Source organism: Lolium perenne, chromosome 7, assembly GCF_019359855.2.
Source record: "Lolium perenne isolate Kyuss_39 chromosome 7, Kyuss_2.0, whole genome shotgun sequence".
NCBI lineage: Eukaryota > Viridiplantae > Streptophyta > Magnoliopsida > Poales > Poaceae > Lolium > Lolium perenne.
The window spans coordinates 318,311,718-318,325,852 of NC_067250.2; the positions used below are offsets into that span (position 1 = coordinate 318,311,718).

Sequence of the window (14,135 nt, forward strand, 5' to 3'; positions counted from 1 at the left end):
GTCACAGACAACGGTACAAACTTTACGTCCAAGGAATTCAAGGAGTACTGCGCAGAAGTAGGCATTAAATTGCACTTTGCGTCAGTTGGGCACCCGCAAACCAATGGCTAAGTCGAGAAAGCCAATGGTATCATCTGCAACGGCATCAAAAAGCGCCTGCTAGGACCGCTTGAAAAAGCTCGACATACCTGGCCAGAGGAATTGCCAAGTGTTTTGTGGAGCATCCGAACAACACCAAATACGGCGACACAAGAAACTCCGTTTTTTCTCGTCCACGGAGCCGAAGCAGTATTACCAATTGAAATAGAGCATGATTCTCCAAGAGTAACAGAGTATGACGAAGAAACATCACGAAAAGCTCGGGAGGATGATATGGACGCACTCGATGAAGCTCGAGACGAAGTACTTTCACGAGTTACCAAATACCAGCAGGACCTCAAAAACTACCACAGTCGACGGTTAAGGCCAAGATCTTTCCAGGTCGGAGATTTGGTTTTACGGTTAAATCAAAAAAGTACTGAAAAGCTCGAATCACCATGGCTAGGACCTTACGTCGTCACGGAAGTCATCGATGGAGGAGCGTACAGGATCAAGGACAAGAAGACGGGGGCTCCCGAGAAAAATCCCTGGAACGTGGCGCAGCTCAGGCGTTTTTACGCCTAGAGTCGAAATATAGTCCTCCCTTGTAAAAATACAATGTACTGAAACGCCCGCGAGTTTTCAGACGCACTCTTTTCCTTTTCGGGGCACCGAGTGGGGCCGGAAAGGTTTTTAATGAGGCGGGCTCGCGGTGCTGCAATATAATAAAGATAGTGGAGATATACTTCTTATTCTTCGACACGCTCGGGGGCTCAACGCCTTCAAGTTACAAAATACATACAATATAGATAAACTAGACTTACCGAAATATTTTGCCTTGGTACAATAATACCTCGCCAAATATAACATCGGAAGCTAACAATTATAAATATAGTATACTCGTCAAAATATTATTGCTTTGGTCTGAAAACCTCGCAACAAAAATATAGAACTTCGACACCAAGACACTCGGGGGCTTGTAACCCATCGATGGAAAAATAAGTATATCTTCTTACGACAAGAGGAAAAGTCTTCGAGATAGCAAAACAGTATAAACTCTAGCCAGAGGCTCGGGGGCTCCAACAATATAGGCCACTTTACAATATAAACAAATTTCTTCGGAACAAAAAGAGCTCAAAAAAATACAGACATAATCTCTCGCAATATAGTACAGTTCAATCAAGGCCTAAGATACTATCTATGGATAAACCTCTGGTTGTTTTGTGTTCAGCATAGGTCCCCTTGACGAAGAATTCTGAATCCATCTGAAGAAGTTCGTCCATCATCGACTCGGCCACAGGAGTCACCATGTCATTGAATGTGTCAATGTCATTTTTTCGCCGCGATTTCTTGGCCAAGCAATCAGCAACAATCTTCGTCAGGTCCAACTTGGGATGGCAAATGTTTATCATAATCATGGCAAACCTTGCTCCAGCAGTCAATTGAGCTCGCACAAAATTATGAATGCGAGGGGCGTCTCTAAACTTCTCCAGTAGTCCAGGAAGAGTTTTTGGAGCCTCATCTCGAGGAAATAAAGTCTTGTAAACAAGGGTTAAGGTTCTCGTGCAAAAATTGAGAAATTCGCGCACTTGGCAAGCGCGATCTTGGAATCTGACAATTTGTTGGGTCCGTTCAGGGGTGGCCCAGAACAGACAGCCATGGTTAAGAGAAAGATTGACGAGGAGATTTGTTCTGACATTTACTCTTTCATCTTCAGCGGCAGCGTCAAGAACAGAGCCTATTAAGCGACAAGGCAAGAAATTTAAGGGGAGGCACAGTAAAACAAGAAAGAAGCAGTATGAGGTTGGAAAAATATACCTAGCATATCCGTGCTAGCTTCAGACATTAGCTCGAGCATGCTATTTTCTCGAGCAGTGGCCTTTTCAGCTTCCGACACAGCAGCATCCTTGGCAGCTATGGCCTCTTTGGTTTGTTGGAGAGCAATTTTCTCTCTTTCAGATGCTTTTCGAGATTGTTCCATCATTGCCAGAGTTTGCTTTTTCATGGATTGAAGTTGTTGTCGAAGTTCTTGCAAATCTTGCGACAAATGTCTGCTTGCAGAACCTTCGATGAGGTTATTATCGACTAGCGTTTTCTTCGAAAAGGAAGAAGCAGGCGAAGTATCGGCAGAACAAGGGTCGGCGGAGTAATTATCGAATATTAACTGGAAAAGAAAGTCTCAGGATCAATGATAGTGCAAGATAGAATTTCATTGATCTTCAGGAAATTTACATGGATATTACAGAAGAAGGTTCTCCAAAAGGACTACCAAGATAATTGTCGCCAAAGCTAATATGGCGACAATAACAAAAGAAATAGAGAAAGCAAAAGAAGAGGCATTCAACTAGACCTCCGGCCTTGATGAGCTAGGAGTTGCAGATGGCTTGATCCCGAGATAGGCCAGGATCTTCTTCGTGTTGGGCTTCGCTGCCTTGATCAACGACCGCCATTTTGTTTGCTCTATCTGCTCGGTGTCGCCAACTTTCATCCAGTCAACAGTTTGTTGGCTGTCAGCGACCAAGGCAACAGTGCTCTCGACAGCAATCTTCATATTCTCCTGGCGCATCTTCAGTCCAAGATCCTCCGGTGGATTGAAGTCCTTGGCAAGGGCAAGGAAAGTCTTGGGTTCCTCTTTCTTCGGGAAGAAGTAGGGGAACAGCCTTGATAATCCCGCGTCAGCATGCTCCATGCCTTCGCGAACCTCGGTCCCATGAAACTCCAGGAAAGAGAGTGCGTCAAGGAGAGGATCATTGTCGGGATCCTCAAGCTCAAATTCTTGGTTTGTTTTACCTGCCGCAGAAAATATATGATTGGTCGACAGCAAGCAAGGAAAAGCAAGCCTAAGAAAGATAGAAGGGATCAACAAAGTTACCAAGGAAGCGTCGATTCTGTGTGTTCAAGCGCTTGATGATCGCCTGTTCATGAGTAGCCTGGGCGGCCTTGTGCTCGTTCAAAGCAGTTTCGGCATCATCAAGTCTTTTTTGCAGATCTTCGACACCAGCAGCTTTTGCCTTGGCCTTCTCAGCCTCTGCTTTAGCTTGGCCAGCGTCAAGTTCAGCCTTCTTGCGAGCCGTTTCACTTTGCTCCAGTTTCTAAGCAAGAGTGTCGACAAGCTTGTTGGCTTCTGCAAGTTTCTCTGCCAAAATAGTAAAGAATCGTCAAAATTGCGACAAAATAGGAGCAAGAAGCTATAAACAAGGGTCATTAAAAAGCTACTACCTTCAGTCTTGCTGGCATATTCACGGTACCCAATGAATTGGGCACCGATACGAACAAGCTCTTTGATCATAGGCTGTCAAAGAAGGACAAAGAAAGAAAACGTCGGTATGGGAAAAATATGAAGGCATGAAAAAGCAAACAGAGGAAATATAGATAATGACAAGAAAATCAAGAACTTACATCATCCAAGAGAGAATTAGAGGAGCTACCCAATTGGAGGGTAGGCTCCAGGATTGTTTCCATCCTTGTCCTTTTTGGTGAAGGGACAAGGGGACTCGACGGAGGAGTGCGAGCGCCGACATTTTGTTGAGGAGGCGAGGATTCATCTCCTTCAACTGGCGTCTCCGAAACAATCAAAGTATGTGACGTACTCGTACGAGCAGCCACATCAAGAGTTGGAACTTCTTCCTCATCATCACTGCGATTAAAAGTCGACAGAATAAAAAGCAAGATAGATGAAAATCTTCGAGTACAAAAAATAAGGGGAAATAAAAGTGACTTACGAGCTGATGAGGGATTCAAGATATGGATCATAAGTTGCCTTTTGACGTGAAGGACCAACTTCTTCGGCTTTGGAGGTGCCGGAATCTTCGGCATCATTCCTTTTCCTCTTGTTCCTTGGAGAAACAGCAGGAGGAGGAGATTGTGCCGATGCAGTGCCTTCGGATGCAGCCTCCTTTTCAGAGGATCCCGCAGATTTTAGAGAATCCACGGGTTCATTCACAAAGGAGGGGGCATCTTGGTTGTCATCAGTGACAACGGCCCTTTCCTCAACTTCTCCACCTTCAGGAAGAGGAGGAAGCGAGACAAGATTTGGATGGTTCTGTACAAAAAAAAAACAGGGGAAGATATCAGAAAAGGAGTTACAAAAAAGATAGCAAAGCAATAACAAATCAATCGACAAAGGTTACCTTGGGAAGTGGATTGGCGGCGCTGAATGATTTTACACGGCAAGAAGAAGGGACAGGATCTTTTTTGCTGAGAGACGAGATTTTTCGGACAAGCTTTTCTAAGTCCTTGACCTCTAAATCCGCTGACAACCGATCTGCGTCCTTATCGCCAGCATATTTCCAGAGAGGGTATTTGCGAGCCTGAAGCGGCTGCACTCTAGTCCTAAGAAAATATGCCGTGATTTGGATACCTGACAACTCTTTGCCGCGAGTATTTTGCAACTCATGGATGCGAGTCATCAGGGCTTCTGTCGCTATTTTTTCTTCTTCGGTAGCCTCTGCGTCCCAGGAGCGGCGGCGAAGGATTTTCTCGGCACCATCGAAGGGAGGGATGTTGTCTTCAGCACATCCATGATTTTCTTCCTGAATGTACAACCACTTCTTGCGCCACCCCTGGACTGAGTCAGGAAGTTTGACGTCGAAGTAATCGACGGTGGGGCGAACGGAAATAACAACGCCGCCTATATTATAGGCGATGTTGGGAGAGCCATTACGGCGACAAAAGAAAATGCGCTTCCATAACGCCCAGTTAGGCTGGACGCCAAGGAAGGCCTCGCAGAGGGTGATGAAAATGGAGATATGGAGGATGGAATTGGGCGTGAGGTGGTGAAGTTGCAGACCGTAAATAAAGAGCAGTCCGCGGAGAAAAGGATGAATGGGGGCGGAAAGACCGCGGATGAGGTGGTCGACAAAACTTACCCGATACCCCATTGGAGGGGTTGGGTAGCTTTCCTCACTAGGGAAGCTCAGCGCTTTGGGCTTCTTGCTGATCCCCAGCTTCTTCAGCAGATTGATGTCCTGGGTGGAAATCTTGGACCTTTCCCACTCCGCGGTTCCCAGATCCACGGCGGCCATTGATGATTCTGGCGTGCTGTGCCTGGTCAAACGACGCGGTGGCATCAACAATGGCGTAGGAATGCAGTTTGGAGAAGCTGAGCTTAGGGAATTGTGGAGCGCAGGAGGTTTTGCAGAGGAGAGCACAAGAATGGCGCGAGCGGAAGTGCTCGAGGAAGAAGAAAGGAGATCTTATATAGAGGTGCGGCGAAGCGGCGGACCGTTGGATGGGAAGAGTGCGCCGTAGATGATAGCCACGTGGAAACAAGGGTAAATAAGTATTTTAACATTGGAGAAGTTACGGTACGTGCGCCAGAAAAAACGGAGGACGTGTGTCCCCCACTTACACGACGTGTCAAGATAGTGGATAAATTGGGCCCGCAAGGCAGCGGGAGAAGACTTCTCGCGATTTTTGACTGGCAATCGTGGTTATCGTCAGCAATAACGTCACCTTGGCAGAAGGAAAAATTCGCCTTAACATCTTCATAAAAGGCGACATGGAAAAATAATGATGAGCCTTTGATCAAATACAAGTTCTTGATCAAATGCTCGGGGGCTACTTTGGAAAAAAGAAAAAGAAAGACAAAATAGAAATGGCGTGAGCCTATGATCAAATACAAATATTTGTTCATAGCCTCGGGGGCTACTCCCATCGGGAGCGCTGTTCGCGCACCCGAGCAATTGTAAAACTTCGGGAGAGGGAAAAAATATAGCGGCATAAGGCGTGGAGCCTACAACCAAGCACAAGTCCTTGGCTGTAGCCTCGGGGGCTACTCCCATCGGGAACGCTGTTCGCGTGCCCGATGAAATTATAAAAAGGAGAAAGAAAGAATGAAAAAAAGAAAGATAGAAGAGCAAAAGAGTATATTTCGAGTTATAAATAACTCTGCATATACTCCCATCGGGAGAGCAATATAAGTCATCTTTGACTCGATAAAATGTGCCATTCCAACAGCCGAATAAGCACTCGACAATATATTCTCAGAACGCCAAAGTTGCGATCAATTTCTGAATGCCGCAAATTTGCGAAGGTAAGACCCCAGATCCGTTCTGTGTGGCGTGGCGCCGTCTCTGACGTCGGTTTGCTACTTTTATCCGTATCAACAGATACGAAGAAAAATCCTAATGGACGCGTTAGGTACCCGATAAATTTTACTGGGACTCGACAGAATGGTAAGACCTTAAGCGGCACCTGTCGAAGTTTACACCAGTATCCCGAGATCATGTCCAGGGACGTGATCTTGAAGTAGGTTTTTGCGGATTGCCACTAGAGCAGTTAACTAGTACCTGATCCGTCAGATGAACTAGCCCCAACTACCATTATCCCTGCACAATATAGAAGTTTATGTGAAGAAATATAGAAAAGTTAAAGTTGTCGAATAAAAATAAACAGTGGAGATTTTCCCTGACTCTACGATTCAAGCAAAATCTCGGGGGCTATTGACATAGGCATCCCAAATGGGCCTGCCGAAGATAGTACCCAGGGTTTACTGAAGGCCCACTACCCGAAGAATAAGAAGATTCGGAAGCCCAAGATATTATTAAGGAAAGCTAGAGTTGTAATAGGAAGTGTTATTTGTGATCTTGCGGGATGAGTTAGAAACCTTCCCGGACTCTGTAACTTGTACAACACGAATCCCTCGGCTCCGCCTCCTATATAAGGGGGAGTCGAGGGACGAAGAAAGCATCGAATCATTGTTTCTCAAACCCTAATTTCATAATCGTCGAGTACTTTTCGGCTGAAACCTTCGAGATCTACTTGCCCTCTACTTCCAACTAAACCCTAGTCTACAACCCGTAGGCATTGACAAGTTAATACCTTGTCACTCTTGTTTAGTCCGTGTCTTTTTAAGAAATTACAAGTGGGGGGTGGGGGGGGGGGGGGGCATTGGGTTGGAATGTGCTGGTACATCTTGGTTTCATAGTTAGTGCTAAAATGCAAAGTTCATGGTATACAAGCCCCTACGCTTTCCGTTTGTACGTGATGAAAATAAATCACCCCAACCCTTAATCAACTAGCATTGTGAAACTACACTTAATAACCAAATATATTCCAAGCTGCCACCACAGATAGACCTTGAAATTTTAGAAATTATAGGCTATATAGGCCACCTACCCGGAAGATGCTGCTTATGTGTGCGGGTGTCTTCGGTTAAGCTATCCGATTGCGTGTGGATTGATCATGACTTTTCATGTGTGATTCCAAAAAAACTTTTGCTTCCCTTCACGAGCGAATTTACCAGGCAGGCTTCCATAGGCTCGAGCCTACCCTCCATTTTTGCGAAGAAAACATCAAATATGTATGCATCTACCATGGTTGATGATCAGAAATCAAAGTTTCATCAGTGGGGAGGAAAGAACTCTTAAAATGAAGCTAATATGAATCCATGACCAGTGACCAGCGAGCTAGGTTCACAACCAACAAGCAACTAGTTTTACAGATGATGGAAGAGCTTTTAAAGAACAAGTTCACTGGCGTGTGAATTTAAATGGTGTGAAACTATGTTCTTACTTTTTTGAGCCGACCCTCAAATTTTATCATTTATCCGCCGCTGCTTCCTTTTAATGTGCACCAATTTTTTTCCAGAGGAATGTGCACCATTTTTGGGCCACAAATTTTGTGCTAGAAACTACCAAGCACCCGCTTTCTTCGCTCATCTAGTAATGTTAGTTAGGAGAGTCCTTTGTGAAGCAAGAAGACCCTGACCGACCTATCACAGGGGTTTTTTGGGAAAGAACTGCTGCACTAAAACAAGTGTCTCTATTTTTACACCTTGATGACCAGATATTAGGGTCAGTAATCTTGTCATGGCTCTACCATGGCATTAGACCTTTTTTTTCTATTGTTTTGGTTGGGGTGCGCCAAGCGAGAGCAGTAGTGCAATGCTCAGTCGACCCTAGGAGCCCAGCAGCGAGCTACTGAGGCTGTCCCTTCCCCAGAAAAAATTAATTTAATATATCATGTGAACCCGTAGGATCACATATCAGATATTAAACTGATAAGAACAGATACTACACTTGATCTTAGCCAGAGGCCGAGAAAGGTATGAGTTGTCCGGTGCCCCTGCGTCTCTTTTTATTTCTCCACGAACCGCCTTCGCTCGATCGTCCGAGCGATATGGGACTATTCGAACAAGCAGACCGAAGATGCCTCCGTTCGTCACCTACCGTTTCGGGCCTTCCTGAAGCCCATCAGCAAGGCAGCGACGCACGGCCCAGTTCAAAGAAGGAAAAAAGAAGACAATGCACGAATTCGAGCAATTTATTTTCAAACAGCAAGCTAAGACTCAAACGGTAAAATTCTGGTGCGAGATTTGCAGCTTCACGTGCCAACGACTCCTTGTTGAAAATAAACAAGTAACAGCACTGATTCCTCTGGCACATGGAAGAATCTAAGGTCCAAACAAAACCTGGAGAAAACTAGAGTACCATCAAGTAGCAAATAAATCCATCTTACTCACATGTGCGGTCAAAGAGAAGATGCATGCTGGATGGACAAAAGAAAACCGTCTTACATACAGTACCTACCGTCGACGGGATGTCGGCGTATCGTTTTCCTGATGTGAATGGTCTTACGAAGTCGTAAACAGCGTTGCGTCCACAGTCCACTAATGATAATCTATGGTTTGATAGCTACAGACCACACTGAAGTTCGACTTTTGGCGCGGGCCAATGAGGTAAAAGTCCTCTGTTCAAGTTTTTTTTTGAAGTCTCCTTTGCTAAGCTGACGTCTCATAAGGTATCGCTGTCATCACAAAAAGACACAAAGTGTGTCTGGTAAACGGGCAATAACAATGAGCAAGCATATCTGGGAAGATCCAGCCATCAAGAGCTGATGATTCATGAGGTGCAACAAGAATAGGTACCCCACAGACTTGCTCTTTAAGTTCTCTTAGCACTTGATACCTAAGGTCATTCTCAAATAGATGGAATTATATGTATATACTGAGCTGGAAACAAACTATGAGCATGCTGGTTGCGGAACAGGAGGATCAAATATGCCTATTTTTTCTATGCCACTTCCAAAGTTTGATTTACATATGATAAAAGAGATGGTGGATTGTAGAAGAAACCACTAAATCCATCGTCTTACATACCCAGTCAAAGAACAGGTGCACGGTGGCTGGACAAAGAGATCTGCGAAGGTCAAATACCCAACGTGGACGGGATGCTGACCTAACGTTTTTATGATGTAAACCGCCTTACAAGGTCAGCAAACAGCGTTGCTTCCAGGGTCCACTAACGATATATAATCCTCGGTTGGATAGCAACAGGCTAAGCGTGAAGTTTACCTTTTGGCCTGAACCAATGAGATAAAAGTCCTCTGTTGCTAAAAGCTGAGGTCTTATAAGGTGTCGCTTTCAGCACAAAGTGTGGCTGGTAAACAGGTAATAACAATGAGCAAGCAATCTAAAAAAAATAACAAGGCCAGATGGGGGGACTCCACCCCAGATTTTTCATTAAGGTAGAGCAACCAATCTAAGAAGATCCAGGGCTGATGAGGTGCATAAGACTTGCCCTTAAAGTTTTCTTAGCAGTTGAGAACTGCCCAGCAAGGTCATTCTCAAGCCGATGGAACGCCCTTCCAGGTACTTATATACATATAATAAGAGTCAGCAAGGATTGTACTGATTATATGTATATACTGAGTTGCCAACTAACAATGAGCATGCTGGTCTCATAAAAGGAAGAGGAGGATCAAATGATTTATAAATAATCAAACAGATGCGGAATTGCTATCTTTGCTCTTTGTGGATTTCCTGGGATGTTGCATTCAAAAACAATGTAAACTAGTTGGGTGAAAAAGTGAACACAATGAAGTAACTTGAAGAAGATAGTAGGCTACTTTTTTGTGTATCAAGAAATAAGCATAACAGCAAATCGGGTGGTTTTTAGCTATCAGTACTTTATGTAAAGGCATTCCTGGCCTATTACCATTTTCTTGAGCAAAAACTACAGGCTATTGACAAGTCTAGAAACTTTCCACTGCCCCAATTTTGACAGGCTTCCTACCACTCACAACAAACAACGCAGACTCCACTGAAGATTATCAGAGTCAAGCTCGGGACAACCAACTCCTAAGCAATGTATGCCAACATGTGCCAGTCCAGTGTGTCAAAATGGAGCACATTAGAAAGACCAGCTGAGTGACGGGGCCACTCCAAGGAAGCCTTTCAACAGAGAATAATGGCCCGGTTGACCCTGAGATTCTAAACCAGCAGTAGCAAAACCCCGGCAGAATGGACTAGGCACTGAAAAGTGAGAATGCCACCTCGATGCAAAAAGGAGCAGAAAAGCACATACCAACATCAAAAGCTTGGACCCATCATCAAAAAGTTGACTATGTGCACCACACAGTAGTCCAACACAAGATTTGTCCCAGGAGAGGAAGAGGGGAAAAAATACCAGGTTCCAGGGCCCCTGTAAAGCACTACCTTCTATTCTTGCCCAAAAGTGATGTGCACCGGCACAAAAGGCAGAATCCCACACCCCAGGGTTCCTCATGTCATCTCTTCAGTACTACTAAATCATGCATGAGCAAGCCGATGATTGCGCATGTGAGTAATAAGACTGGATACAGTTCTTGTCAAACGTGAATCAAGATTGGCATTGCCTCTTTTTTTCCCTCTACGGAGCTTTTTACACAATTATTAGTGAGTAAGAAAGACATAAGCTAGAAAGCGTAGCGGACAAAAAGATAAACATATAGTTTGAAGGTACAAGCCTACAAGGTTAGGTGGTTAACACAACTTTGCATCTAAGCAAGAACCTAAACAAACTCACCGAACTTTCTTCCTGGATTTGTAAGGGAACCCACCAGGTGGGGAAGGCGAGAACTCCAGCGGGAGGTGAGGTGGCTCTCCCTCACCGGAAAGCAATCGGAGCAGCTCTTCGCTTGATGGCCGACGAGCAGGAGACCTCTGTATGCAGAGGAGTGCGACGGTGATGCAGAGCAGTGCCTCCTCAAGATTAACATCTTTCAATGCCGGATCGACAAGATCAGTTAAGCGGCTCACACGTGCAAGGTGCTTCGCCCATGATATGAGGCTTGCCTTCTCGATCTCCGACATGGGCGAGGCCGACATTTGCAATGGCCGGCGGCCAGAGATGAGAACTAGTAGCAGGACACCATAGCTATAGATGTCACACCTCTCAGACAGAGGACCGCCGCCGCCGTACTCCGGAGCCACATAGCAGACGGTGCCACGCATGCTTGGCGTGCTGCTTACCGCGCCGCTGCTCTTGGGCACGAAATCCCCGCTCGCCCAATCGCGGCTGCTTCTCGCACCATTGACCCACCAGTTGATGCTCCCGTTGGCATTGGCATTGGCATTGCCAGCGCTGCTGCTGCTTCTTCGGCTCCAGCTCTTCACCATGCTCCACTTGGACCGCGCCTTCCCATCCAAGTCGTCGTCGATATCACGCTCCCACCATTGCAGCCCGGCCTGCTCGCTCCTCGACTTGGCAAGCGCCCGGCGCTTCTGCTTCTTGGCAAGCTCGTCGGTGTACTCCTCGCGCCACCACTCGCGCGCCCTCCGCTTCTGCTTCTTCCTGTCCGCGCCCGGGTTGGCCGCGGCTGCCTCCGCGATCCAATCATTCTTGGGCCGCTCCTTCTTGATCTCCGACCTTATCCACTCCACCACGTAGTCCTTGACGCCGTGGCTGTTGCCGCCATTGTCCTGCCGCCACCACCAGTCGCTCCCGGAGGCGGCGCGGCCGGCGCGCGAACCGCGGCCGTTCACGCCACTGTCAACGCTGGTTTGGTCGAACCCGGAGGTGGACGCGGCGTCCGTCGGCGACGGCAACGTGAACCCGGCCTCGACGTCGTCGTCCGGCGACTTGGGGGCCACATTCCCTTCCGCGTCGACGGTGCTCTCGGCCAGGACGGAGACGACGTCGTCATCGAGAGCAGTTGTCGGGTCGTCGGCCGCTTCGGCGATGGCGCCGCTCTCGAGCTTGTCGTTGTCGGCGGGGTCGGGGTCAACGGAGTTGACGCGCGCGAGGCCGAAGTCGGCGAGGCGGGCGCGGAGGCCGGCGTCGAGCAGGACGTTGCTGGGCTTGACGTCGCCGTGCACGACGGGCGGGTCGAGCACGGCGTGGAGGTAGTGGAGCGCGGCGGCGACGTCGCGCGCCACGGCGAGGCGGCGCGGCCACTCCGCCACCAGCTCCGGGCAGCGGCGGCCCAGCAGCGCGTCCTGCAGGGACCCGTTGGGCATGAGGTCGTAGACCAGCATCATCCGGCGCCCGCGCGCGCGCCCCTCGCCCCGCCGCGGGGTCGAGTAGGCGAACGGGAGGAGGATGGAGGGGGAAGCGGGGGCGACGGAGGCGGGGGCGGCGCGGAGGAGGTGGGTGGCGACGGCGATCTCGTTGTGGAACTCGCGCTCGCCCTGGAGCGACCCGGCGGCGTCCATGACCTTGACGGCGACGGGGCGGCCGCACCCGGCGCCGCGGCGTGGGGGCGGGAGCGCGCCGCGGAAGACGGGGCCGAAGCCGCCCTGCCCGAGCTTGCCCGCCGGCGCGAAGGCCCCCGTGGCGCGCCGCAGCTTGCGGTACGACAGGCGCTCCAAAGCCGCCTCCTTTGCGTCCGCCGCGGCCGCCGCGCGGCGGTGCCGGCGGCGGCGGAACCAGAGCAGCAGCAGCGCCAGCGCCATCAGCGCCGCGAGAAGCGCGCCCGCGGCGGCGGCGAGGACGAGGGCGGTGGGGGGGAGACGGCGGAGGTGGCGGTGGTGGTGGAGGGGGGCGGGGTAGGAGGATGGGGAGGGGGAGGGGGGAGGCGGCAGCTGGCGGGAGGGCATCGGGGGCGATGGCGTAAAGCGGATTGGCTTTCTTCCACCATGAGCGCCAGTGGTGGAGCTCGCGAAGTCTTCGATCGGCCGAATTTTTTTATTGGGGGAAGAAGTCTTTGGATGCAGATGAGCTGTCAGTCTCAGCTACCAGCGGTGACGGGCGGAACGGAAGGAGAGTGGAGGAGGAGGACGACCTGGCTCGAGCTGGCTTCTCTCTGTGAGCTTCGACCGGTCGCATGGGGGCCTGTGGAAAATGCCCACTGACGGGATAACGGCCCACATACGTCTATGGCCCAGTTTGTAATGGCAAAGATGATCTTGAATTTCGAAAAAAAACGCTCCATTTGCTCTTTGAAAAAAATGTGATTATCAGCATAGTCGAATTTGAGCTTTTATTGTTTCTCGCGTACTCTTCTCATGATTATTATGAGGTTGGCTAGACTTTTATTTCTTCCCACCACACATACTGTGATCGTGAATAGAAAATTGTCAATGACACACACACAAAAGAGGCGCTAACTGTCCAACAACAAAAATGAACATTCCTTTGTGCCAACAATGCTAAACAATGCTCGTACAATGCAATTCAATCACATTTGGTATATTAGTCAGCTCTATCACCATGGGCACTTTCTAGGCATATTAATTAGTACGGCCTCTAAACCGGGACATCGCCAATATGATAAGGGTGGCTTGTTCGCGTCCAACTATCCAAGTTCGTGAGAATGAACATGTTTGACCCAAACTTCAAAGTTCAGCCCAATATGAAAAGGATTTGAAAAAGAATCGAGATATTACCATTTTGGGTGCCGACACAAGGGGCGTCGTGCAATGTAAGCATTTGTGCTCAATCTCCAAGTTTGTGCCAATTTTCTCCATTTTTAACCTAGGTTCAAGGGTGCGTGTCCTCGAAAACCTACGTCGAAGGCCGCTTTTCTAACATAGGCCAGGGTTTCTTCCCCCTCTCAGTAGATATACATTTCTGGTATGTACACCCAGCTTTTCAATGAAGTATCTTTTCAGATGTGATCTACACAAAAAAGAAGAAATGTTGGAAGGGAAAAAATAGTTTTTTTTAATCTTTTTTCGAAGTCAAGATTTTGTTATTTTTTGTATCCTACAATAAAACATGGAATTATCTAGCAAAACTTTGCATATGTGTAGATAATATGTGTGTGCATCCACACACAAAAATTAAACTGTAAAATTCTATTTTTGAGTTTCCTTTAAATACTACCGAAAACATTTGAGCTAGGAGCCAAAGCAA

General features: G+C 47.9%; 1 protein-coding gene and 1 non-coding gene across 2 annotated transcripts; both read right to left on the reverse strand.

Moving 5' to 3' along the window:
* Positions 1 to 7,933: 7,933 nt before the first annotated feature.
* On the reverse strand, positions 7,934 to 8,129 carry LOC127318188 (U2 spliceosomal RNA). Its single transcript, XR_007861743.1, has one exon. It is a non-coding gene; the product is annotated as a U2 spliceosomal RNA (small nuclear RNA).
* Positions 8,130 to 10,657: 2,528 nt separating this feature from the next.
* Positions 10,658 to 13,021, reverse strand: LOC127317193 (receptor-like serine/threonine-protein kinase At2g45590). The gene has a single exon (XM_051347715.2). It carries the CDS (start codon positions 12,875 to 12,877, stop codon positions 10,862 to 10,864), a length of 2,016 nt encoding a protein of 671 aa, XP_051203675.1. The 5' UTR covers positions 12,878 to 13,021; the 3' UTR covers positions 10,658 to 10,861.
* Positions 13,022 to 14,135: the final 1,114 nt, after the last annotated feature.